Consider the following 23039-nt stretch of genomic DNA (forward strand, 5'->3'; position numbering starts at 1 on the left):
ACGTGGTCCCACATGAAGGACCCACGTTTCTCGGCAAATACGACAGTGGGTAGACGAAAGGAGTGGGTAGCCAATTCAGGTGCGCCAGTAACTTGATGATCACAGCATCCGCGCTTCCCCTCCCTCGGAACTCGCGGCGCGGTCGCCGTGCGGACCACCGCCTCCTTCGACACCGCCCCTTCCTTGCAGGCGCCGACAAAGAGACGGAGGAGCTGCACGAGCAAAGTATGAAGGTGAGCGAGAAAGGAACCTCTGGACGGTGAGCGGGACCCACTTAACCGCCGCGACTTCCACGTGTCTTCTCCTTCTGCTGCATGGCGCTGCGACTTGCTCCCTCGGAGGATGCGACAGGCGGCGGCCGCTGCTTCCCCTGCTCCTCATATTCCTTTTCCTGATTTCCATTCTGTCCGTCCAATTCCTTATTCCCCATCACCACTTGGACCTCGATCTCACTGCGTGTCATGGCGACGAGCTCCTCCCCCGCGGCCGCCAGGCGCGCCCTCTTCTCTTTCGCCGCGATGCTTCTGCTTCAGATGTCTCTCTCCGCCTCCAGGCCGAGCCTCACGCGGGCGGCCGCCCGCTGGGACCCGATCATCCGGTTGCCGTCGAATAGGCTCGTCCCCGAGCCCGGAGAAGGCGGCCGTCAGGACGAGGAAGAGGAGACGGGGACCAAGTGGGCGCTGCTTGTGGCGGGCTCTTCCGGCTATGGGAACTACCGGCACCAGGTAATTAAGCGAACGCCCTTGTTCTGTTTCGTTGAGTTAATTCAACAAACACATTATCTGCGGTGACGACGACGATGAGGATGTGTGCGTGTCTGTGTGGAATGCAGGCGGACGTGTGCCACGCATACCAGTTGTTGCGAAGAGGTGGGCTGAAGGAGGAGAACATAGTGGTGATGATGCACGACGACATCGCTCACAACCCGCTTAACCCGAGGCAGGGAGTCATTATTAACCATCCACAGGGCCAAGACGTTTACGCCGGCGTCCCCAAGGTACATACACACCAGTGGGGCTCCTCTGTTTTCGTCATTCTTAATCTGTCTTTAGTTTCTCGTGAGCTCATCGACTTTCTTGTTCGGCCCTCTCTTCTCTCCCGTGGCAGAGATGGCCAAAGGTCTCTTGGCTTATTGTAGGCAGAATAGGGGAAATGAGAACTGCATTTAGGAAGTCACATAAAGTGGTCATATTTGCAGTGATTTAGTCTTAGCAACTCCTTTGCGGAAACACAGAGCACTACAAGGTAGCTTCATTTAGCAAATAACATAAAATTTGATTCATGTTGGAAACAATGTATGGATCAGTAACGGATTAATCTAATGGGAAAATTGATTCGTATCCTGAATAGATATGTTGCACTACATTCAGCATTTTTTTTTTCTGAATTTTTTGAAAAAAGAAAACAAGTACTGGTGGGTATTATTTTATCTGGACTATAATCTGTCTGGCTTATTTTTATTTGCCCTTGGAGACAACAAATTTCCTACATAGCTCATAAGTATGCAATGGAAAATTTAGTTATAGTGATCAGGCAGGGCTTTGCTCATATTCAATGCCGTACTTCTGCAATGGTAGTGTAGATGTCAAAATTTTCTACTTCTAAGAACCTGCAGTGTCTTAGCCGATGCCAAAAAGTTTTCTTTATAAAAAAAAAAATGCCTGTGATCTTGCGGGAGATGAATGCATCGGGTCATAGAGGCAGGCTTCCATATGCTGCATTACGTTTTGAGCTCATGTCAAATTCTTTCATCAAACCTGATACGTTTGTTCGGATATCAAACTATATGCCTTCACATCTCCAGGTTAGACAGACAATCAATTTGCTTGACTTTCTTGCTCCCTCTTGTGATAAGGAGTAGAAAATATAAGGGTGATCCAGAAATAACATCATCTGATTTGTCGCTGTACCAACCAAGACCTTGATTAATTGTTATACATGCTATTGTTCCAAAATTCAGTGTGCTAAAACAGTAACCGTTGTCTTCAGGACTACACCAAAGAGCAAGTCACTGCAAAGAATCTATATGCTGTGCTTTTGGGTGATAGGAGTGCTATAGAAGGTGGAAGCGGAAAGGTTATAGACAGCAAACCAGATGACAGGATCTTCATTTACTACTCAGACCATGGAGGCCCTGGGGTGCTCGGTAATTTCCTGTTCTTTTGTGCTTTGCTGGGGAACCAGATTCCAAGATTGACTTTGTATGCTGACACCTGTTGTGATTTAGGAATGCCCAACATGCCATTTCTGTATGCTGCTGATTTCATTGAAGTATTGAAAATGAAACATGCATCCAATGGTTACAAAGAAATGGTAAGAGGACCATGCTATCTCAGCACTATGATTGTGGTACACTGAATTCGTAGGCGTTCTGAGTGGTTACTTCAACAGGTTATTTATGTGGAAGCATGTGAGAGTGGCAGCATTTTTGAAGGTTTAATGCCAGAAAACCTCGACATATATGTGACAACTGCATCCAACGCTGTGGAAAGCAGTTGGGGTACATATTGTCCTGGAATGGATCCTCCTCCGCCTCGTGAATTTACAACCTGCCTTGGCGATTTGTACAGTGTTGCATGGATGGAAGACAGGTTTGCATTTAGGCCTAAAAACTAAATTATAGTTTGCTTCAAATTCCAAATGTTTTCTTACAGGAGAAACTCTCCAGAAGTATCCTTTTTTTTTAAATTACTGAGGAGTTTAGGATCTTCTTATCCATCTAATTTGAGCTGATATTTGATTGATAAGAATCAACAACAATTTATCTTGACAGAGCATCAAGTTCTTTCATTCTTCATGCATAATGTAGGATGACTTGATTATTGTTCACCATGCATAATTTGTTCACTGATTTATCTTATGCTGATAATATCTATTCAACGGAAGTTCTTGCGAAGTAGCTTTCAGTGATGTTCATGAATAACAGTGAGCAGATTTTAGGTGTCTTTTTAGTTCTACTATTCAATTATGCTTCTTGCAGTGAGACCCACAATCTGAAGGAGGAGACAGTTGGGAAACAGTTTGAGGAGGTATCTACTACCAGCCTTTACCATAGAATCATAGATCCTGTTAACCTACTCTTTGGTTCTAATTGGGAGTGTTATTTTTCTGTGAGGTGTTCAGGTGAAGATGAGGACATCCAATCATGACACATATAACACAGGATCTCATGTGATGGAGTATGGTGACAAAAGTGTTAAATCTGATGTGCTGTCCCTTTACCAGGGCTTTGAACCTGCCATTGCCAATGTTACTGAGAATGCCCTTCGCCTAAGAATGCCAATGGGGGTGATCAATCAGAGAGATGCCGATCTACTCTTCATGTGGAAAATGGTGAGTAATAATAATTTTTTCTTCTTTTTCATTGAATTTTATTTGTTGGTCTGCCTTCCATGGCGATGATCGGAATCAAGGGCTCAACCATTGGTAATAGTTCTCTTAGTTTTTGGATAAACAGCAACTATATTAACGTTAACTTGTCTTGATACATATAGGGTTTGAGATCTTTTCATGGTCAAAGTCAATTTTGCATTAGTTATTATAGGTTGATCTTCATTTCTGGACGGTTGGACTAAATGGTTATTTGTTTTGTACTGTAATTGAATTGCTGGGTAATGATGGTATGTTCTGTTTGTGGATATACCCATCCAACAGAACTTGTGCCTAGGGTGAGAGAATCCAGGTAACTCTAATATTCATTCTTAGTGGATAGAGAACGAAGGTAAGAGGTGATAGGAGCAGTATTCGGCAGATCATTGAGAGAAACAGATAGAAGAAAGAAAAGAAATTACATATTCATGGATTTCCTGTATATTCAAAATTAGAAATTACTCTATCTGAAGGCAACTGATGCCCAACGAATGCTTGGCTTAATATTTTGTATATAGATAATCTTGTTAATGTTTCTAAGTGGAGTCATGTACCTAGAAACATGGACACTGAAGCTCACCACCTTGCTAATTTTGCTAGAGATCATAACTCTATTTCTATCGGAGAGGTTATTCGCCTCCTGTGTTCTCTCTACTTTTGAATTAGTGTAATTTTCTTTCTTGCAAAAAAAAAAAACAAAACAAAACATGGCAGCATACACTTTAATCATCGGTATGAAGTTGGTATGTTGATATATAATGCAGCAAATAATCTGTTGTATCGACAGGCAATGCAAATCTGTATCTTAGTTGGTTGAGTTCAATAGGTCAACCTTGTTTGCAATCTCCTAAATCTCTCTTGACGCAAATTATCTTTCCTGGATGACCATTCTCTAAATGTAAAAAAATACTACATATCTTTTAGTTATGTAATCGTTGCTTGTTTCCAGTATGAACAATCGGATGAAAGATCGAGCAAAAAGAAGGAAATTCTTGAGGAGATCACAAAGACATTGATGCACAGAGTGCATCTCGACAGCAGCATCGATTACATTGGGAATCAAATTTTTGGATCAGAAATCGGTCCTTCGATCCTCAGAGCTGTAAGACCGTCGGGTCAGGCACTGGTTGATGATTGGGAATGCTTGAAGTCAATGGTAAGGCATCCTCCTCTCTCTTTTCTCTTTCATCTTGGTTTTCATTGGTATATGGCAATGTAGATACCGATATTTGGTTATGAAGCTGCAACCAAGTGAACCGAGTTTTTTGTCTCATCATTTTGTGGATGTTGAATAGCTCAAACTGGAGGGAGTCAATTTTCTCTTCTTATTTACCTGCTTATTTCAGAATTATTCTTTAGCTGACAGAGTAACAACAAACCTCAGGTTCGAGCGTTTGAATCACACTGTGGATCGCTCACTCAATATGGCATGAAACACATGCGGGCGTTTGCGAACATATGCAACGAAGGCATCTCAAAGGACGTAATGGAAGCGGCTTGTTCTCGTTCGTGCAAAAGCTACGATGGAGCTGCTGCCATGTGGAGTCCATCTCATCGAGGTTTCAGTGCATGATCTTGTATCGCCTCGAATTCTCTTTTCTCCTCAGCCTGCAGTAATCATGCTATGCAAGTGAACAATTACAATCTGTTGCTAGAGAAATCATCTAATTGCTCATCTCCTCTGTAAATGTGTTCGTGTGTGTGTTCTCTGTAAATATGGTGTTTAACTTCCTTTGAGGACTGCCATTGTTCTTCCCATATAGGAAAAATGAAAATTGTATGTTGCTATAAAATCCATCACTGCAATTCTTACAGTACAAACATGCATAAAACAAATAAATAGCTATTTATAAGTAAAAGTGTCTAATATTTACAATTAATGATAATTCTCGATTTTTAGAAATAATTATCCTCCAATTCTGTCCTTACTTTTGAGTAGTTCTCCCTTTTTTCCGTTTCTTTGATTCGATGAAATATGAAGCTGAAGGATAAGTTCAATGTGTCATTGAACATATATTTTTCGTAACTTGTCACAAAATACTCCAAAATTATTAAGAAATTAATTTAGAAAACTAGAAGAACATTTGTATTACATGTGAGTTGTGAGCGGAGAGAGGCAAAAAGAATTGAGATTGTGGCGATGATTTTAGAGCATGAAGGATCTGATGCTGCTCTTCCGGGGTAGGTGGCGGCCAGTGGTTGCGATGCGCTTGCGTACGCGCTCGAACTCGGCGGCGGGGCAGGGGATGGTGATGCAGCCGGGGTGGTGGAACCCGAACTCCTCTTCGGCCTCCCGCAGCAGTTCCGCGAACAAGGGGTGGTTGAAGTAGATCACCGGCACAAAGTACCTCCGCGGCGGCTGTCCCCCGACGTCCTTCCTCCCCCCGCCGACGTACACCGCCAGGTGCCCCTTGGGCGGCGGCCTCCGATCCTCCTCACCCAGGAACAACGTCCTGTCCCCGAGGCGGTGGCGGAGGCGGAGGCGGCGGGAGAGGCTCCGGCCCCAGTCGAACACCCTCGCCGCCAGCGCAGAGGCCTCGATTCGGCGGCCAGAATTGGAGACGGTGGTCGATGGGGTGGCGTCGAAGCGGACGTAGCAGCCTTTGCGGCGGCGACGGTCGAGTCGAAAGACGCGTCGCCAGATCCGCACGAGGCGGCGGCCCACCCTGAACCCTCCTCTGTATCTCATCATCATCTGAAGCAACTGCGGACGTTGCAGAGAAAAAGGACTTAATGACATGAAGTACGTGAAAGGGTGCGAAGCTAAGAAGCAAGTCTCTTCACACACCGATTCCTTTCCTCTCTCTCTCTCTCTCTCTCTGATCGAAACGAAACCATAATTATATAGACAGAGAACAGTGACGAAGAGGAGGAAAGCGTGAGTGAGAACAATATAAAGAGGAAGAGAAGAGAAGACGAAGAAGAAGCACAAGGGTCAGCAGTCGTGTGTTTGTCTACGGTGGTACGGTCCCATCGTTTGGGCTCCCTCAACAGGAAGGAAGCGTGTGTTAAGTGCAGATGTTATCCGAGTTGCTTCAACCACCATAAACGCAGGCTGGCGTTCGTTCCGGGAAGGAGGGGAGAAGGATGGATTCCGGGGATCAAGCTAAGCGAATCCGGATCCAAATCTCAACAGTTACCACGAGCTTGAGGTCTCATCTTGTACGTTGACTTCCACCGGAAAGTACGCAAGGAAAAGGCAATAACCGACGCTACAAGTCCGCCGAGGAAGCAACGTGGAAGCCGCAGCGCGTGCATGGATTGGTTCCTATTACGTTGCGTGTTCTCATCGTCTTGCGAAAGGAAACGGCTTGTACGTACTTACTACGACTCGCCGCCGGGGGCGGTGGTGGATTCACAGAACTTCGCGGAAGGTGCAGACGATGAAGACGATCTGCTCCACCATTACAAAGAAAGGTAATGTCATTATCCTTTCAGCGGTTGCAGAAGAACCCTAGGCGTGATGATGCTTCCTTCTCTTCTTTGCCGAAGATATCTGCAAGTTGCATGATGGATGGCATCAACCATCTCGATGCATTGGATGCCAACTTCCTTAGCAACAGCTGAAGCTTATCACTTTGCAGATGTCATGGTGCAGACCATTTCAGCTAACTGGTCGGTGCCGGTGAGGTCCCTCAAGCCTGAATGGAATAAATAGGCAGTGGAATCGTCTTCTTCACCGTCAAACCTGAATGGCTTGGACTGGTGTGGTGGCTGTAGGAGATCAAGTCAGGGGGAGAGGTGGTCAGATGTCCTTGTTGTGGACTGAGTACTTGTGCTGTCTCGACTTGGAGATGGCAAACATCAATACCAACATGAAGAATGCAGAAATGTCAATGGAAATTAAATATCATCTAATGTTGGGTCGTCCGTGAATACCCAAATTAATGTTTGATGTCAACTTCAACTAAATATAAAATTAGCTAAAAATTGTGTAGATTAGGGTTTGAATGAAACATTATGCTGTGTAGGACCATGAGAAGGTTGACTTGAGAAGCGGCAGCTCCAGGCAAGCTTAGATAGATCTATTACTCGTTGAGAGAACTATGAAGCCAAAGACTTAATTACATAATATTAATTAGTTATTTTTAATATTTTGATCTTTATATTTTTAAAATTTATATTCGGATCCCTATATTTATGAAAGTAAAATATTTAACTTCGTTTTTCCTCATGTCATCGAATTTGCTGATGAAAATATCACAGGGTTTATCGTTAAGCACGTGTTGACTTTGTCTCGCTTCGATTTACCATTCATCAGCAGGAGAAAAAATAAAGTTAAATATTTTATTTTCATAAGTATAGAGATTTCAATGTACCTTTTGAAAGTGTAAGAATCACAATGCTAAAAGTAGCTATGTAATTAGCCCGATAGAAATATATTTTTTAAACAAAAATTGAAATAACTTTAACTGTATTTTGTTAAATGAAATTAATGTTTGAGAATGGCTTTTGGATAACTTAATTTAATAATATATCCTAAATATATGAATCTATAATTCATTAGATTGTCATAAGTTCAACTTAATGATAATATATCCATTAATTTAAATTTCATTTTCTTCTTTCAATGTGAGATACATAAATAAATAATATGAATTCGGAACTTCTTATAAATAATAAGATGTACCTTCTCCTACATTATTCATCTTAGGTGCAATAATTTGTGGTATATCCATGCTTACAATCTGTTGTTCATAATTTTATGCTCTAGCATTGCATGATGCATGGACAATTACATGTGATTGTATTATAAGTACATATAAGCCAAAAAGAGTTTTGTAATGGCATATGTGGTTAATCAAATTGCATTACACAACCCAATGCTTTGTTCAATTGGAACAAAACAAATCAGACTTTTAGAACAACGAGATCAAGCAATCAATTAGATCAAAATCTCTTTCTATGAGTGGCTTCTCATCATTCCATCCCTTTTCTCCTCCTTGTGGCGTTCAACCACACTCCATGGTCATAATAGGTACTACACTTTGACGAGACATGCAAACCGAAAGCTATCATGCCCTTCTTCTCATAGTTCCTATCTTTAGGTGAGAATATTTCACTTCTTTCAGAGCCCCTTTTCCTCACAGTGAACATATGACGCACACTATAAGTTCATCATTAGGCCCATTAAGCGCGAGGGTGATGGCCTTATCTATATACGTACATCACATACACACATTTTTGATAGCCTTATCTATATACGTACATCATATACGTTGATTTGGACTTTGAAATCTACACATTTTTATGGCACTTGATATTAGGGACCAAAGGAACATGTTTTAGAAGATAACTTGGGGGCATACTGCTTGAAGTATGTGCAGGAAGAAAGCTACACTTTGGGCCCCTCGGAGATCTGTAAAGATCTACGGGAAAGATGCAGTGGACCGTATGAGAGAGAGAGAAGAGAGAAGACATCATGGTGGAGAGAAGAAGGTGGCCGGCGGGGCCCGGCGTGTATTCAGGAGGCCGCAACCCTTTCGAATTGGCTCCGCAGCTTGTAGGAGAAGGCTGTCCCACCGAGCGCGTCACGTCCGACGAAGCTCGTGGCTGTGGGGGGGCAGTCAATGATGGGATTACGTAGGCAATGATCGACCGCCATGGTCGATCTCTCCAAACCACTCGTTGATCGTCTCTCTCTCTCTCTCTCTGTGTCTCTATCGTATCATCAGAAGCAGTCTTCATGCAGCTGAGGAAGGAAGCTTTGACAACATGCATGGCAATGTGATTGCTGACCAACAAGGGGAAGGAGTCGTGTTCTTTTTGGGTGGCTGACCAACGAAGAGGAGGAGGAGAACCGAAGGGCGTATGATGCCGTAGGATGACCGTAGCATCGCGTGCGATACTTTTGCTTCACTTCTGGCCCAAAGATATACCTACCAATATACGTATGCCCCAAATTACAGGCTGTACGTATACGATGGGAGGTATCCAAAAAAAAAAAAAACCCGCCGCGTGTCGACCGCAGAGGTGGTTTGATGGGGTGGGTCCCGCGGGACCAGGGCCCTAATCATCGGGTCGAGCCCACGCCGGACCGGGAGCCGCCACGTGCTGAACTCGCGCACGCGTGGGCGGGCCCGCCGGGACCCACTAAAGTTGTGGGTCTCAGCGTCAACGTTATTTACTTGCATGTTTAGGCTCTCCTCGTTCTGTTGGTTTGGATTGGTGTTTGGAGACGCGTCGCCATCGGAATGCTTGGCCGTGTCCGAAAGAGCCCCCACCACCGGAGAATGACTCTCTCCCCTCTCCCAGTGGTAATGATCGTAGTGACCGAGAAAATGGTATTGGATGCAGCTCATATGTGAGGAAGGACACTAGAAGAAGAAGAAGAAGGAATTGTAAGCAGACAGCCAACAAACCATTGAGAGCAGAAGCAGGCGGTCCCCCGCACCACTGGCTACTTTGGACACCCCCCATAAGTCCCGGGCTGTGCTGCTCACGAACTGTGAGTAAACATGAAGCTTGTAGCGGTGGTCTCGTATCGTCGATTTTGATTACCTACTGCTGCTGCTTTTACTACTTCCCTGCAGGCTTCTACATAAAGCTGCAGTCAGCTGTACTCCGTTTTGTTGCTCTCTCTCTCTCTCTCTCTCTCCGTGCCTCTCTTTCTGCCATCTCTGTGGAGCAAAGGAGGATAGCGTCGTGATCTCCTGTCGTCCTGGTCGCTCTCGGTGGCGGGTGGAGGTGGTGGCGGTTGCGGCAGAGAAGGCCAAAGGGAAGTAAAAGAAGCTTTGCTCTTTCCGGCCATTGCGGCGCCATTTCTCTGCTTCCGTAGCCTTTCCCCGCAATCCATCGATCCACCCATACACGAATGAATGTTGCAGCAGCACGCTGTGCTGAAAGAACACCGGAGCTGGCTAAACTATAGTTTCTATCCTTTGGGCCATCGTACACCGCCTGTTATTTAACGCCATTGCCTCCTCCTTTACCCTCTTCCATAACCTCTCTCTCTCTCTCTCTCTCTGTGGAGCGTTGTTCTTGGAATCCGATCCCTCGCGGTGCTCCAAAGATTGAAGGACGAGGCGTCACAGACGATACGACGCCCGAGGCTTCTGTCGAGCCAAGATAAACTAATATAGCAGTAAAAGGTCTTCATCTTTTCCGTCACGGCTGACTCCAGCATCAGAGGCGTGTCCAAGCCAAATAATACATTCAGCGTACTCGGAACTATTTGGCCAGTCTCACTAATCTCTATAACCAGTAAGACCTTTTCCTCATTTTACCTGAACTCTCTCTCTCTCTCTCTCTCTCTCCATCTAAACACACAATGCTTCCGATGCATATAAGCTTGTTACTTTCAGCACACATCTGGTTACACATCGAAGGCAAGAAGGTTTGTATATGCATGACAATCTGGTATTCTCGTATGGACAGCTTTACAGACTCTCTTGAGCTCTCGCTTTGTTTCCATCAAGCTAGCGTGCTTCGTAGTGTCTTTAGATGTTTATGTTTCTGCTTTAACTTGTGGTGATGATCCAGCCAATCTATCTGAACTCTTTTGTGAACTTTCCTCTTTAGTTCAAGCCAGCAATTTAACGAGGTTTAAAGTATTGTGAAGATCCATTGATGAAAAGAGATATCTCTCTATCTATAATGGATCTCTGCATTTGATATTTGTCATTACTGGCATTCCCACTAATAACATTTGGGTGCAGTTAATGATCCCAACTTGAAGCTCTATAGAAACTTTCAATCATGGTTTCATTTGTGGCATACTATCAAACCTATTAACATTGTTTTTTGCCCAAATAATAATGCACATGAAACATAACTCTTAGTTTGGAATGACAGCATCACCTATGCAGGCAATATGTTTGGGACTTGCATGCAGATATATACTTGTGGTTGTGTGTGGAGAAAAAGTAGTGTTAGATGAAATGATGAGAGGCCAATTTCCCGCTACTGAGTCTTCTACTCAAATGCATGAAGACCGATGCAAATCTAATATAGAATCATGATCATTTGCTGGATCATTCAGATTGAGCTCAGCGAAAGCTTAATTCTCCTGGCATTTTAATGTGCATTTGCTCGTATGTGATCTGCAGGCAGTGACTGCAGATCCCGGAGAAGATGGATACCTTTTCTCATGTTCCCCCCGGGTTTCGGTTCCACCCGACGGAGGAAGAACTCGTGGATTACTATCTTAGGAAGAAGGTAGCATCGAGAGGGATCGATCTTGATATCATAAAGGACGTCGATTTGTATAAGATCGAGCCATGGGATCTTCAAGGCATCTATCGCCTTCATCAGCAGTACATTTCTTTGTTCATCTTTTGGATCGGTGTAACTTTGGTATGTGTTTTTTGGAATCAGATAGATGCAAGATAGGAAGGGAGGAGCAAAATGAGTGGTACTTCTTTAGCCACAAGGACAAGAAGTATCCGACCGGGACACGGACCAATCGAGCGACAGCGGCCGGATTCTGGAAGGCCACCGGAAGGGACAAGCCGATCTACTCCAAGAACAGCTTGATCGGGATGAGGAAGACGTTGGTGTTCTACAAGGGTCGAGCGCCTAACGGGCAGAAGTCGGATTGGATCATGCACGAGTACCGTCTTGAATCCAACGAGAGTGCACCGCAGCAGGCAAGTGACAGTACGACTTCGCGCTCAAACTACTCTTCTCCTTCTCCGAGCCAAAGCTTGTGATGCTTCCATGTTGCAGGAAGAGGGATGGGTTGTGTGCAGGGTTTTCAAGAAGAGAATGACGGCGACGCCCATCGGACGAGCAAGCGGGCATGACTCCGCATGCTGGTACGACGATCATGCATCCTTGGTGCCGGAGTTCGATTCCCCGAGGCAAGCAGGAGCGCGGCCGGAGATGGCGTTCCTCCAGCTGCCCCAGCTGGAGAGCCCCAAGCTTCCCTTCGACGTTGGCCATGCAACTGCTCTCCACCCACCCGCGATCACGCAGGACGACCTGATGCAATATTCCAACAAGCAGCTTCAGGTCTTCTCCGCCTACAACATCGCCGGAGCTACTGATCATTCGGTGGAGCAGGTCACGGACTGGAGGGTGCTCGACAAGTTCGTCGCGTCCCAGCTCAGCCATGACGGCGGCGTCTGCAAGGAGCTCCACTGCTCCACTTCTGAGAAGACTGAGGTAAATGCCGAACGTGCTTCGACTTCCAACTGCAGTGGTGCCCAAATCGAGCTGTGGAAGTGAAGGCGTACGATAGTTAACTGGAAATACTGATCATTAGGAGGTAAATAGGTGTCGAAACATGTGGAAGGCCACGGATTTAATGTACATAACATGAAAGCCGAGGGTTTGGATGATTGACTCTATCTCTCTCGAACTCTGGACTCTATCGTTTGGTCCATTGTTTGACAGCAAGATTTGCTGTCATCACAATATGTCTACAGAACTGTAGATGTCTGTCCGTTCATTATAATTGAAATGTCATCGAACAACATTCTTCACCATTCATTTGCATCCAGTCATGTACTATCACGATTATGAATAGATGGTAAGCTTGCATGGATTCCTGACGATTCCAAATGCATCTTAGTTCTCACAACCATCTGTTGCAAGCTAAAATTCATTTCATGACCATTGTTGAATGCTACCATCTAAACTTCAACTAAATAAGTCGCCCGGCGATCGAACATTATATGGTTTGATTCTACTCCACAAGAAATTTTTGGGCCTTTCACATCTCATCAATTTCTTCTCACTGTATTATTCACTAAAATTGTCATATCCTACGACAAATATTGTAGCTAAAAAAGAGAAAAAAGGGACCAAAAACAGAGGAAGATTAAAGTTTCTGATAGAGAAACTCGTTTCTCATGCCAAGTCACCTTCAATTTGCATCACAAAGTCCAGTGGATTCATCGCAGAAGCCGTCGCGATCCAGTAGTTTTGGAGGTGGCGCACTCAAGAGGGGGGAAGAAGGGCTCCCGTAGGCGTTCCTGCGAGTGTTCCCGCAACCCAGACTCTTCCTTGTGCTCACCCCTGTCATCGGGTTGGTTCCACTTGCATACTTGCACAATGCCTTCAAAATAAATGAATCAAATTTGTACAAAAGATTGATATCAACCATAATGTTAAGGAGATCCTGTACATGTTAATATGACGGTTCTTCCATTCGCAATGCTTATAGCTAAGGTATTCATTCTTGCTTTTTTCTTAATTTATCCTTCTGCAGAATTCAATTTATAACAAGCAGATGTTTGTGGCATGCAAAATAATCAAGTGCCATATCTAACAAATAACAACAGTAACAACAACAACCCATAATGTCACGACCAAATCATTGATCTATTTCTGTTATTGAACAAATCGATTATGATCATCACTCATGAAATTTAATAAAGTTTCATGCTTGTTGTCAGTTGTCTCTCGTAACCCCTCATTTTTTTCATTTGGCTTTGGGATCAACATTGATGGGTATTAAAAACCATATCAACAAATGAAACTGAAAGTATGATATCAAGAAAAGAACAGCGGTGCATGAAGAAATAGTGTGAATTAAGGCACATAATTCTAGTTATTAGTGCCAGAAAACCTTTAGAGTTTCACATTAAAAGGCACCTGTTTTTGGGGCAGGTCCAGCACAGCATCGCTAAAGTCAGCACCTTTGATAATTGCACCACCAAGATCGCTGCGTGTGAGAACTGCTCTTACAAGTACAGCATTTGTGAGATTGGCTTCATTAAGAACCTGCTCAAGGAATAATTTTACTTTTACAATTAGTGTATCATTAAGGCCAGAAAAAATCATATACAACCAACTTAAGGATGTCGCTAGCTAAAATTCATGACTATCTCAAGTGATCCAAATGCTCAGTGCTGTAATTGTCACATAAGCAAACAGCCCCTGGCATATCCACTTTGCTGTTCTTTCTTTTATATTGATTTACCTAATTGTCTTTAATTACTTCTCTTTCAAACCCGTTAAGTTTCTTTGAGAGGTTGGTCACTTTTTGCTCCTTCAAATTGTGTGTGTCTTCCTTTCCCAACAGAGTTTCTTCAATGTATAATGAACATAAGTAGTGGTAGATTTATCTTCAACAGTTTTCATTTGAAATTGCCTCGGATATTTTCTTTGCACTTTGCCTGAAACTATCTATACTAGATAAAGGAAAAAAAATAAAAAAAGAAAAAAAGAAATACACTTTGCCTAAGTAGATTGAAAGATTGCTCATTATATATCTCTGACAAAGTCTTTTTCTGCATTTCTGGGGATAATTTCAAAATACAAAAGAGTATTCAGATAGCCAGTGGAGAAATTAAAAACAATTTCATGCATAATTCTCTGGAAAAAGTTATGTTGAACATTTCAGCAATCTAAATTTTGTCAGTGGTTTGCTGATAGTTCAGTGGATCCACTTCTACCTATCACATGCATACTATAAAGCAGTGATTTAAAAAGCGCTAGGCGCCAAGGTCCAAAAACGTCCAAGGCGCTAGGCGCTCGCCTGAGCGAAGCGAGACGCTAAAATATAAAAATATATAATATAATTAATATAATTATTTAAATAAAAAATATGCTATTAAATTAAGAAAATCGAGTACAAAATCACAATATCATATTAATAAAAAGTCTCAAAAATCAAAACAATAAAATTTAACATCAAATCTATTGAGTTGCTATGTACACTTGCCATTTATTCTGAAACCTAACAATAATTTTAAATAAATAAAAATTAATAGTATTAAAATCAAAATAATATATTATTAATCTAATAAATAAAAATACTATTATTAGTATATAGTTAGCAGTATACTGTTAATATACTGTTAACAGTATAGTGAGAAGAGTGTGAGAAGACCGAGGCTGCTAAGGCAACCATAGCGGTAGCGGGAGCGGGAGCGGGAGTGTGAGTGGGAGTGGGAGCGGGAGCTGCGAGCGGCGAGCGACGACAACAGCGATGAGCGACGATTGTGGCAGCGGCAGCGACAGCAGAGAGCAACGACAACGGAGAAGAAATCTCGACGGTAAAATCGCGAGTGTTAGGGTTGGGGAAGTCGAGGAAATCGTAAGAGGGAGCCTATCGGTGATTTAGTTGGTTCGATTGAACCAACTAAAGCACCGGAGACCGAACCAAACATAAAACACTGGTTCGGTCGCCTGGTTTAACCCGGGCGCTCGCCCGAAGCGCCCGGCGCCTAGGCGGCGCCTCGTTGAAGCGAGGCGCTTGGACATGAAGCGAGGCGCTCGGGCCTCGCCTCGCCTCGCCCGAGCGCCTAGGCGAGCGCCCGAGCGCCTATTGAAATCACTGCTATAAAGAAACCCATATAAGTACCTTAATCAATTAAGCAATTAAAATTTTGAAAAACGATGCAACAGTGAGCCTACCATGCGGTCCATCAAAGTATCACTCAAATCAGCACCTGCACGAGATCACAAGCAACACAGGAAAGCTACGAATTAGAATACAGCTAAGTTATGCTGAATTTATGTTACCAAACACTTGTCTAGGATCTAGAAAAAAATTGTGGTGACTGAGATAGTATAGAATGATGATTACCTATAAAATTGATGTCTCTATTTATTCAAAGAATAAAATCTGACAAACCAATGTACTGAACGATAGCAAGTTCTTTCTGAACTTTTCATTGTGTTATGTAATTTAGCATAGCTGCATTTGACTGAAAGAATGCACAGAGAACCCAATTGTTTGGGCCTTTCTCAAACTGACCCTTGTACTCTTGAATTAGCCGTTCAGGTACCTCACCTTTGGTTAAATTGCCTCAGATCCTCTGGAAACCTACTGTCAGTGAACAATGACTGGAGGTCTTCTCTAGTACCCAGGATCACTAAAAATATATATATTATGCCTCATAAAACATTTTCCCTTTTTCTTTCTCTGCTTCTGACCTCTTCCCTTCCCCTCCCTCTCCCACCACCACAAGGAGGAGATGCAGTGATGGTGGTAGCAGTAGTGATAGCGGTGGGAGATGGACAAAGGAGGTAGAGAAAAAAAGGAAGAAAAAAAGGTAAAACAATAGTAGGAGGATGAGGAGGTGGTGACTCGGGAAGGAAGGACAAGAAGAAGAGGTAGAAACAAACAAAAATAAAGAGAAAAAGAAAACATACAGGTGGTGATGGTGATGGTGATGGTGGTGGTGGGATGGGGAGGGAGCATTGAAGAGAACAAAGATAAAAAGAGGGAAGAGAAAAGAAAAGAAGAGGAGTGTGGCAACAACATCTGAATATTTTCATCATAATTGAGTATCTAGCCAAGAATGTTGAAAAAAGAGCAATGCTGTGAAAAACCATTATTCCTACTTTGTTCAGACTACTTTTCCCATCACATGACTCAAGACTGGTTAGAAGCAAATATACAAGTTAATGTTCTTTCTTAACCTTTTGCCAGATAAAAGTTATTATGAAAAAATATGTTATCACTATAAATAAGAAATCCAGTGGTTAATCATGGACAACACAAGCTGCTTGATGACTAACCAGTGAAAGCATAAAGGGGTAAATTTAAATGACAAGGTTCACTAATAGACAAATTAAGATAAAGAATCCACATAACTAACTACATGTGATCCCCCAAGACAAACATCCGAGCTTGGAAAAATGTTGATACTTAAGAAAATGGTAACTAGTGACAGATTAGGACTAACAGATCATATACATATAGATAATAGATATTGTATAAAAAAAAGAAATTGGAATAACCAAATAGTATAATATTAAAAGAACTCTTGATTGAGATTAGAAATATTAAACTTTGGGAAGTAATGGTTGAGTAGGAACCATTTTCTAGATTAGTGTTCTAGTCTGACTTCAATTTCTTATGAAGATCAGTAATAAATTACAGTGATATTAATTCAGATATGCTAGTGGTGATCAATTGTTAACAGTAGACATCCATTCAAGTAACAAGCACCTAAAATCACATATACCAAAACGGTCACTAAACGAATCTATGTTTAGATATTCTTAAGTTTGACACTTCAATTCGATTAAGTGCTAAAATTCTATTCCAAAGGTCATAAGAAAAAAAAAATACATCCTTGTGGATCTAAGACTTCAGAAAAGAGCTTGACCTTGAAGGAGAAACATAGTTTGACAAGGGCTAAATGCTTAAATGTTACAAAAAGAAATAATATACAAGTAATTGAAACTCATGGATAAAAGAATGACATATTTATATACCTGTAAAATTTGCTTTATAGGCAACTGCCTTTTCAAGATAAGCACCGTTGAATGTAGAGCCACTGAAATTAGATTCTCTCATGTCGGCAGCTGTGAAGTTGGCGCGTCTGTATCATTATGAAATTCCTAGAAGCATGATTGACTGTGATACCGGATAAAATACTGGGGGGCAAAAACCAATCTCATAAAGACTGAATACAAGATTTTAAACAGCAAACAAATTCTGAGCTGACTATGGCCACAATATTGATAGTCCAATTTATGAATTTCTCTTTTCCATTCTTTGTTAAACTACCAGGTCATGACATGGCATTATGATGCTAAATGATTTTGATTTAGATATTCAGCTCAGTTTAGCTAGGGCTTCAGTGTATCTAGCATCAGTCCGATATTAATAACTCAGTTTGATTGGACAGTTTGAATCAGGAACGATAGTCTTTTGGATTCATCTTTGGGGCTGCTATGCATCAATTTTAGGTTATACGATGGGTATCAACCAGTAATCTCTGTCAAACATCACTGTAAAATTAATAATGAAGATAACTTATGCTACAAACTTCCATAGCAAGTACATTAGGCTTGGGATTCAGTTTTAGGTTAGCCCTAAACCAACTGAAATCTCAGATTTGAGATTTCCATCCCTTATCCAAACAAGCTCCGAAAAACCCCAACCCAGCCCAATGATTGGGTCAGGTTGGGCGTATTTGCAATGAACTCAACCCATTTGGCAACTCTATGTCAAATACTGCTCCAGGTTCCTTGCTCAAGAACACGGATGGGTGATACTTCACAAAGTTTTCCAATAAAATTTCATGCCATACAAGCTGAGAGTTATAACACTCATCCGAGCACTGGGCCACATTGACAAGCCACCTCGGAGAATACACAACATCGTGAATGATCATATTGAATTACATCTAAATTATCTACTTGCATTTTTGTTCATATTTTAACAGAAGCTAACTAATCAGTTGATTGGCTAGCTCATTTTGGGAGGATCAGTGGTGACTGCAGCTAGCAGCACATTGCTGATAAGGGTTTGATTCTGGTTGTGATCTCCAAATCTGCTGGAACTTTTTGTAATTAGTTCAATTGTCAAAAATGTTCCCTATTCTTATTTAAGAGAAACCACTACTCCAAGCATCATGCATGCAACAGTAAGTAGTATAATTTTGACTAGACTCAATATTCTAATCTCATCCATCTACAAAATTATATTTAACGGGTAGGCATTGTGAATGGCCAGACAATTGTACCAATCTAAATTTAATGTAAACTTTTAATGTCGTTTAGTGAACAAGCTCTTCAACCTATCTATTTACGGACAAGAAAACATATTCGGCCTCCCAACATTGACGACAATAGAAAAGAAAAAGAAAAGAAAAGAAAAGTCACCGGTAATTTTCATTGACATGGACAGCCTTCCTGCACATTAAGATCAAGACCAACAGAACATAAGAATAAAAAACACAGTATTACAGATTGATGGGACAAGGAAGCACCAAGATTCATTGGTTACTTGAGATCTGCGGAACCAAATTGAGCGGCGGAGCCAATCCCGAACTCCCCCCGGATCTCCGCTTCGAACTTGTTGAGGTCGGCCGACGCGACGCCGCTGAAGCCGACCACAGCGACGGCCAGCGCCGTCGAGACGACCGCTCGCCATTTCTTGGGCTCTGCCGAAAGCCGGGGGGGTCAAGCAACCGCGCACACCGAGTGCTCGACAGAATGCGATAAAGAAGGAATGCGACGGAGGACTCACCAGAAGTCTGGCAGACGATTTGGGCGGCGGCAAATCTGGGAGAAGGCCGCGGCGGAGAGGGGTAGAGCGGCTTCAAGGGGTTGGCGGATAGCGGGGAGGCGGAAGCGAATGCCATGGCGTCGACACCGGTGGATGAAGCGAGCGGAGACCTGAGCGAGAGGTGGAGGAAGGAGATGGGCCGCGGGTCCATCTCTGGCCCGTGTGCGAACACGTGTCTCGATGCCCGCTCCCGATCGTGACCGCGAAGAGGAAGAATGGTTGATCCAAAACCATCGTCTTATCCGAACCATTTGAAAGCTAGATCCGATACCCGACCTAAATCTCGACCCGAAACGTTGGTCACTAAGCTTATCGGATACAACAGATCCAGATGCGATCCGACAATCTAAAATAAGATTCTCATTTGCCAACCCTACCTCACCATAAATAAGAAGGCTACAAGGAAGGGTTGATGGAGGTCGTCTTCCAACTGCACTGCATGCTTTGAATGAGGATTACACAGATGAGTGAAACACCATCTCCAGGTTACTGCACAGTTGGATTCACAAGCCTGGGGTGATCGACCATGCACATGGAAGCATTAAGACAAGCCAGATGTTTCCAGTGACTTCATATCTAGTTAGATGATATGAATGAGGCATTTGTTGATGAAAGCAAAGCAAGATATGGTCCATTTGCAACCCTGTATCTCTTCACCTGCAAATGCATGTGAAGTGAAAGAAGTCCTCAGGCACTTCTTCTGGTGTGAGAAGCCACTGGATGAATAGGGCATGAGGACTCACAGTCTTGATCAGGAAACAAAGCCTTCTGGTGTGCAGGCATCAACTTTTCTTTATCAGGGAGGCAAAAGCTTCAAAGTTAACAGCCCTCTCGAGACAGAGAAGGCATTAGCTTGGAATTAGATGTGCAGGATGAGCATTAACCTGACAACTTCTGAAGCATGTGGTGGCAGTCTCTGTCAGCAGCAATGGATGGATGAATGCATGCATGCAGCTGAGGTAGTTAAAAGGGCACTGTTGCAGTACAAAACAAATTCATAGTAAATGATGAGCAGAATGTGATGCTGCAAGGAGTTAGAACACACACAGCATTGCAAGGGTTTTGTCGAAGACATGCATGGAATCACTTCACCATGTCGAGGAATGGTGATCACTGGACCAGCAACACACCTTGTTGGATTACTATCACAAGCACAAGGTTTTCTTTATGTATGTTCTTAGGCGACTGAGGTAGAGAAAGAGTCCTACATGGAATCAATCCTTCAACCCTTATCATTCCAGTTTTCATAAAATGTGTCAGTGAGAGGGACAGCACAGGGGTGAAGAATTTGCTCACAGTATGACTTCTGCTGCAGCTGGCCCTCTCTCTCTCTCTCTCTCTCTCTCTCTCTCTCTCTCTCTCTCTCTACTGCAGTCAGGGAAAGAGACGGAGACGTGCGGTTTGACGAGGCCCACCTCCGGCATTCTCTGGACCAAATTTGTTGGCTTTTATGCATAACTTTAGAAAGAGGAAGATGGTAGAAGAAAAGAGTATTTCTGATATATAATGTTTTGGATTGATCTAAAAATATTTGTTTATATTAGTTGAAAGATAAATTATAATTTTTTTAAAAATATCTATCATATCTTAATAAATTTTCTCATGCTCACATATTTATTTTAATCTAAATTTTTATTTTTTTTATAGTATTAGATATTTGAATTAATATTATCACATCTCCTTAATTCAAAATAGTTATAATTTGAAGTTGTCTTTAAAAAAAATAAAAAATTTCTTTCATCAAGACTTTTGTAAAAATATCGATAAATTGATTTTCGATGCTACAAGAGTCTATTTGAATTTCTCATTTATTAATAAGTTTAAGAATAAAATGATGCCGAACTTCGATGTGTTTGGTGCGCTTGTGGAAGATAACATTTTTCATCATTGTAAGAATAGATTTATTGTCACAATAGATTTTAATTGGTCCATCTTGTTTTTCTTGGAGATCTATTAGAATTCTTTAAAATCAGATTTGACAAGTTGTACTTGTAACTATAACATACTCCGCCGCCTCAGAGCTTAAGAGAGCAATACATTCTTACTTTTTTTTTATCTATGAAATCACACCTAAGTTAAGCATAAATCCTAAAGAATTTTTTTTTATCATCTGCGCAAACAATCCAATCACTATTAGTATAATAATATAACTTAAAATCTTTTACATGGATGCCATAATTAAGAGTTTCCTTAATATATCTAAGAACTTTTTAGCTAGCTTTAGGAACTTATGCCATTTTGGCCTGTTTTTGGGCTGTTCTTGTGTGCCGTGCCGATCGCCATGAGCGGAGCAAAACGACAGCCATCTCAGCACCCTGGAACCCCCCGGGTGGCACATCACATATGCAGTGGAAGAACAAGAAAACAAAATCCCCGATTCCCAAAGAGATGTTTATTGTCGTACGAAGATTGGTGCGCAAAACCCGTGAAACTGAAAAACTGCATATAGAATAGATTGTGTTACCTAGAGAGATCGTATATCCCTGATTCTAAATGAATTTTTGCTTCGTTCATCACAATCAATATTTTCTTTCTTTTTTTCCCTAAATCCTTATTAGAACCCAAATTAACAAAGATAACATAGACTACAACTCCTTGTCAATTTTGGCTTTTCTCTCCTTGGACTTGTAAATAAGGTCTTTCGTTTCTCTTAATCTTTTCATATTCTTCCAAGAGTCATCTCCTTATTCTCTTCCTTTTCTTACGAGTCATTAGTTGCACCTTCCTTGTTATCCTTGGTCTCTTCGAATAATATTGACTTTTCTATTCTTGTAGCTTCTTAATTATAAGCTTATTATTATTGGAATTTAGGGTCTCATCATTTTTCTATACAAGTATTTCATCAATTACAGTTTCCTAATTACCACAACTTGTGTCATGACATTTTATCTTATACCCATTATGTGAGATAGTTTGCATAGGCCTACAAAAATTCAGATGATCATAGCTTTTATGCCATAATATCGATTTACCGGTAATAATAGAAGAAATTCAAAAATAATAAGGGAAACACATTATTTTTTGTCATCCTTACTGTTACTATCATTTTTTTTTATCATAAATCAAATATTTTTTATCTAAAAAATAGCATAATATCCTTTTCTCATTAGTTGCCATATACTAATGATATTTTATTTTAAAATAAGAATAAATATTACATCATTAATTTTTTTTTTTACTAGATTTGGTGTTTACAATAATTGTTTCCATTTCCTTCCACTTAAACCTTATTGTCATTTTCTATTTGTACTATAGATATGATTGAATCAAGCATTTGAAATAAAATTTTGTCCATTGTCATATGATTACTGTATCCATTATCCAAAAACCAAACAAATCTATATTCAAAGAAAATATTTTCTTCATCCTTTTTTTACTAATATTTTCTTCATGATAATCTGTTCAGTTTTTATTTCGACAACCTTTTTCAAGATGGTCGTATTTTTTACAATGAGAGCTAAGAGGATTATTTGGATTTTTATTTTTGTACCAATAATTTTTTTAATATATCCAACTTTTTTACAATAAAAACATTGATGGATTTCCTTGTTACCTTCATTAGAGTTCCTCTAGCCTTCATTTGATTGGCTTCGTCCCGTACTTCAAACACCAAATTGTCCATGGCCTCTACCATTTTGATCTCTCCCTTAAAATCTAATTTTCAAAATTTTATTTTGATCATTTTTTCTGATTTATCTTTATTTAAAGACTATATTCTAAAGTTTCATTTAAAGATCTATTTATTTTTTAT

The 23039-nt window shown here is 41.5% G+C and overlaps 5 protein-coding genes across 6 annotated transcripts; 3 read left to right on the plus strand and 2 right to left on the minus strand.

Annotated features, from left to right (window-relative positions):
* The first annotated feature begins 129 nt into the window (after positions 1 to 129).
* On the plus strand, positions 130 to 5125 carry LOC103970333 (legumain). The gene is made up of 9 exons (XM_009384069.3): positions 130 to 725; positions 833 to 997; positions 1990 to 2146; positions 2228 to 2313; positions 2392 to 2591; positions 2981 to 3029; positions 3124 to 3333; positions 4319 to 4525; positions 4754 to 5125. The coding sequence occupies exons 1-9, from the start codon at positions 462 to 464 to the stop codon at positions 4940 to 4942; spliced, it is 1527 nt and encodes a 508-aa protein (XP_009382344.2). The 5' UTR covers positions 130 to 461; the 3' UTR covers positions 4943 to 5125.
* Positions 5126 to 5407: 282 nt separating this feature from the next.
* On the minus strand, positions 5408 to 6283 carry LOC135652208 (auxin-responsive protein SAUR36-like). The gene has a single exon (XM_065173003.1). The coding sequence runs from the start codon at positions 6107 to 6109 to the stop codon at positions 5516 to 5518; it is 594 nt and encodes a 197-aa protein (XP_065029075.1). The 5' UTR covers positions 6110 to 6283; the 3' UTR covers positions 5408 to 5515.
* Positions 6284 to 11442: 5159 nt separating this feature from the next.
* LOC135652292 (NAC domain-containing protein 7-like) lies at positions 11443 to 12020 on the plus strand. Its single transcript, XM_065173129.1, has 2 exons — positions 11443 to 11602; positions 11686 to 12020. The coding sequence occupies exons 1-2, from the start codon at positions 11443 to 11445 to the stop codon at positions 12018 to 12020; spliced, it is 495 nt and encodes a 164-aa protein (XP_065029201.1).
* LOC135652207 (NAC domain-containing protein 26-like) lies at positions 11898 to 12668 on the plus strand. The gene has a single exon (XM_065173002.1). The coding sequence runs from the start codon at positions 12028 to 12030 to the stop codon at positions 12535 to 12537; it is 510 nt and encodes a 169-aa protein (XP_065029074.1). The 5' UTR covers positions 11898 to 12027; the 3' UTR covers positions 12538 to 12668.
* Positions 12669 to 13029: 361 nt separating this feature from the next.
* Positions 13030 to 19454, minus strand: LOC135653204 (thylakoid lumenal protein TL20.3, chloroplastic-like). 2 transcript variants are annotated; one of them, XM_065174873.1, is made up of 7 exons: positions 19250 to 19454; positions 19007 to 19163; positions 18883 to 18912; positions 17488 to 17594; positions 15676 to 15710; positions 13909 to 14037; positions 13030 to 13369 (listed from the first exon to the last, which is right to left on the minus strand). In XM_065174873.1, exons 1-7 carry the CDS (start codon positions 19437 to 19439, stop codon positions 13178 to 13180), a joined length of 840 nt encoding a protein of 279 aa, XP_065030945.1. In that variant the 5' UTR covers positions 19440 to 19454; the 3' UTR covers positions 13030 to 13177. The 2 variants fall into 2 exon arrangements, with proteins under 2 accessions (XP_065030945.1, XP_065030946.1); XM_065174874.1 differs by lacking the exon at positions 19250 to 19454 and having other exon boundaries at positions 17488 to 17613; positions 19007 to 19113.
* Between the last annotated feature and the right edge of the window lie 3585 nt (positions 19455 to 23039).

Source organism: Musa acuminata, chromosome BXJ3-11 (genome assembly GCF_036884655.1).
Source record: "Musa acuminata AAA Group cultivar baxijiao chromosome BXJ3-11, Cavendish_Baxijiao_AAA, whole genome shotgun sequence".
Lineage (NCBI taxonomy): Eukaryota > Viridiplantae > Streptophyta > Magnoliopsida > Zingiberales > Musaceae > Musa > Musa acuminata.

Excerpts from the sequence above, each read along its gene's own strand:
- LOC103970333 (XM_009384069.3), top strand. The coding sequence starts at position 462 with ATGGCGACGAGCTCCTCCCCCGCGGCCGCCAGGCGCGCCCTCTTCTCT. Across the intron at positions 998-1,989 it reads TTTACGCCGGCGTCCCCAAG|GACTACACCAAAGAGCAAGT; the intron begins GTACATACACAC and ends CGTTGTCTTCAG. Across the intron at positions 2,314-2,391 it reads CCAATGGTTACAAAGAAATG|GTTATTTATGTGGAAGCATG; the intron begins GTAAGAGGACCA and ends TTACTTCAACAG.
- LOC135652208 (XM_065173003.1), bottom strand. The coding sequence starts at position 6,109 with ATGTCATTAAGTCCTTTTTCTCTGCAACGTCCGCAGTTGCTTCAGATG.
- LOC135652292 (XM_065173129.1), top strand. The coding sequence starts at position 11,443 with ATGGATACCTTTTCTCATGTTCCCCCCGGGTTTCGGTTCCACCCGACG. Across the intron at positions 11,603-11,685 it reads CGAGCCATGGGATCTTCAAG|ATAGATGCAAGATAGGAAGG; the intron begins GCATCTATCGCC and ends TTTTGGAATCAG.
- LOC135653204 (XM_065174873.1), bottom strand. The coding sequence starts at position 19,439 with ATGGACCCGCGGCCCATCTCCTTCCTCCACCTCTCGCTCAGGTCTCCG. Across the intron at positions 19,164-19,249 it reads AATCGTCTGCCAGACTTCTG|AGCCCAAGAAATGGCGAGCG; the intron begins GTGAGTCCTCCG and ends GGCTTTCGGCAG. Across the intron at positions 13,370-13,908 it reads TGGACCTGCCCCAAAAACAG|GCATTGTGCAAGTATGCAAG; the intron begins GTGCCTTTTAAT and ends TTTATTTTGAAG.
- LOC135652207 (XM_065173002.1), top strand. The coding sequence starts at position 12,028 with ATGTTGCAGGAAGAGGGATGGGTTGTGTGCAGGGTTTTCAAGAAGAGA.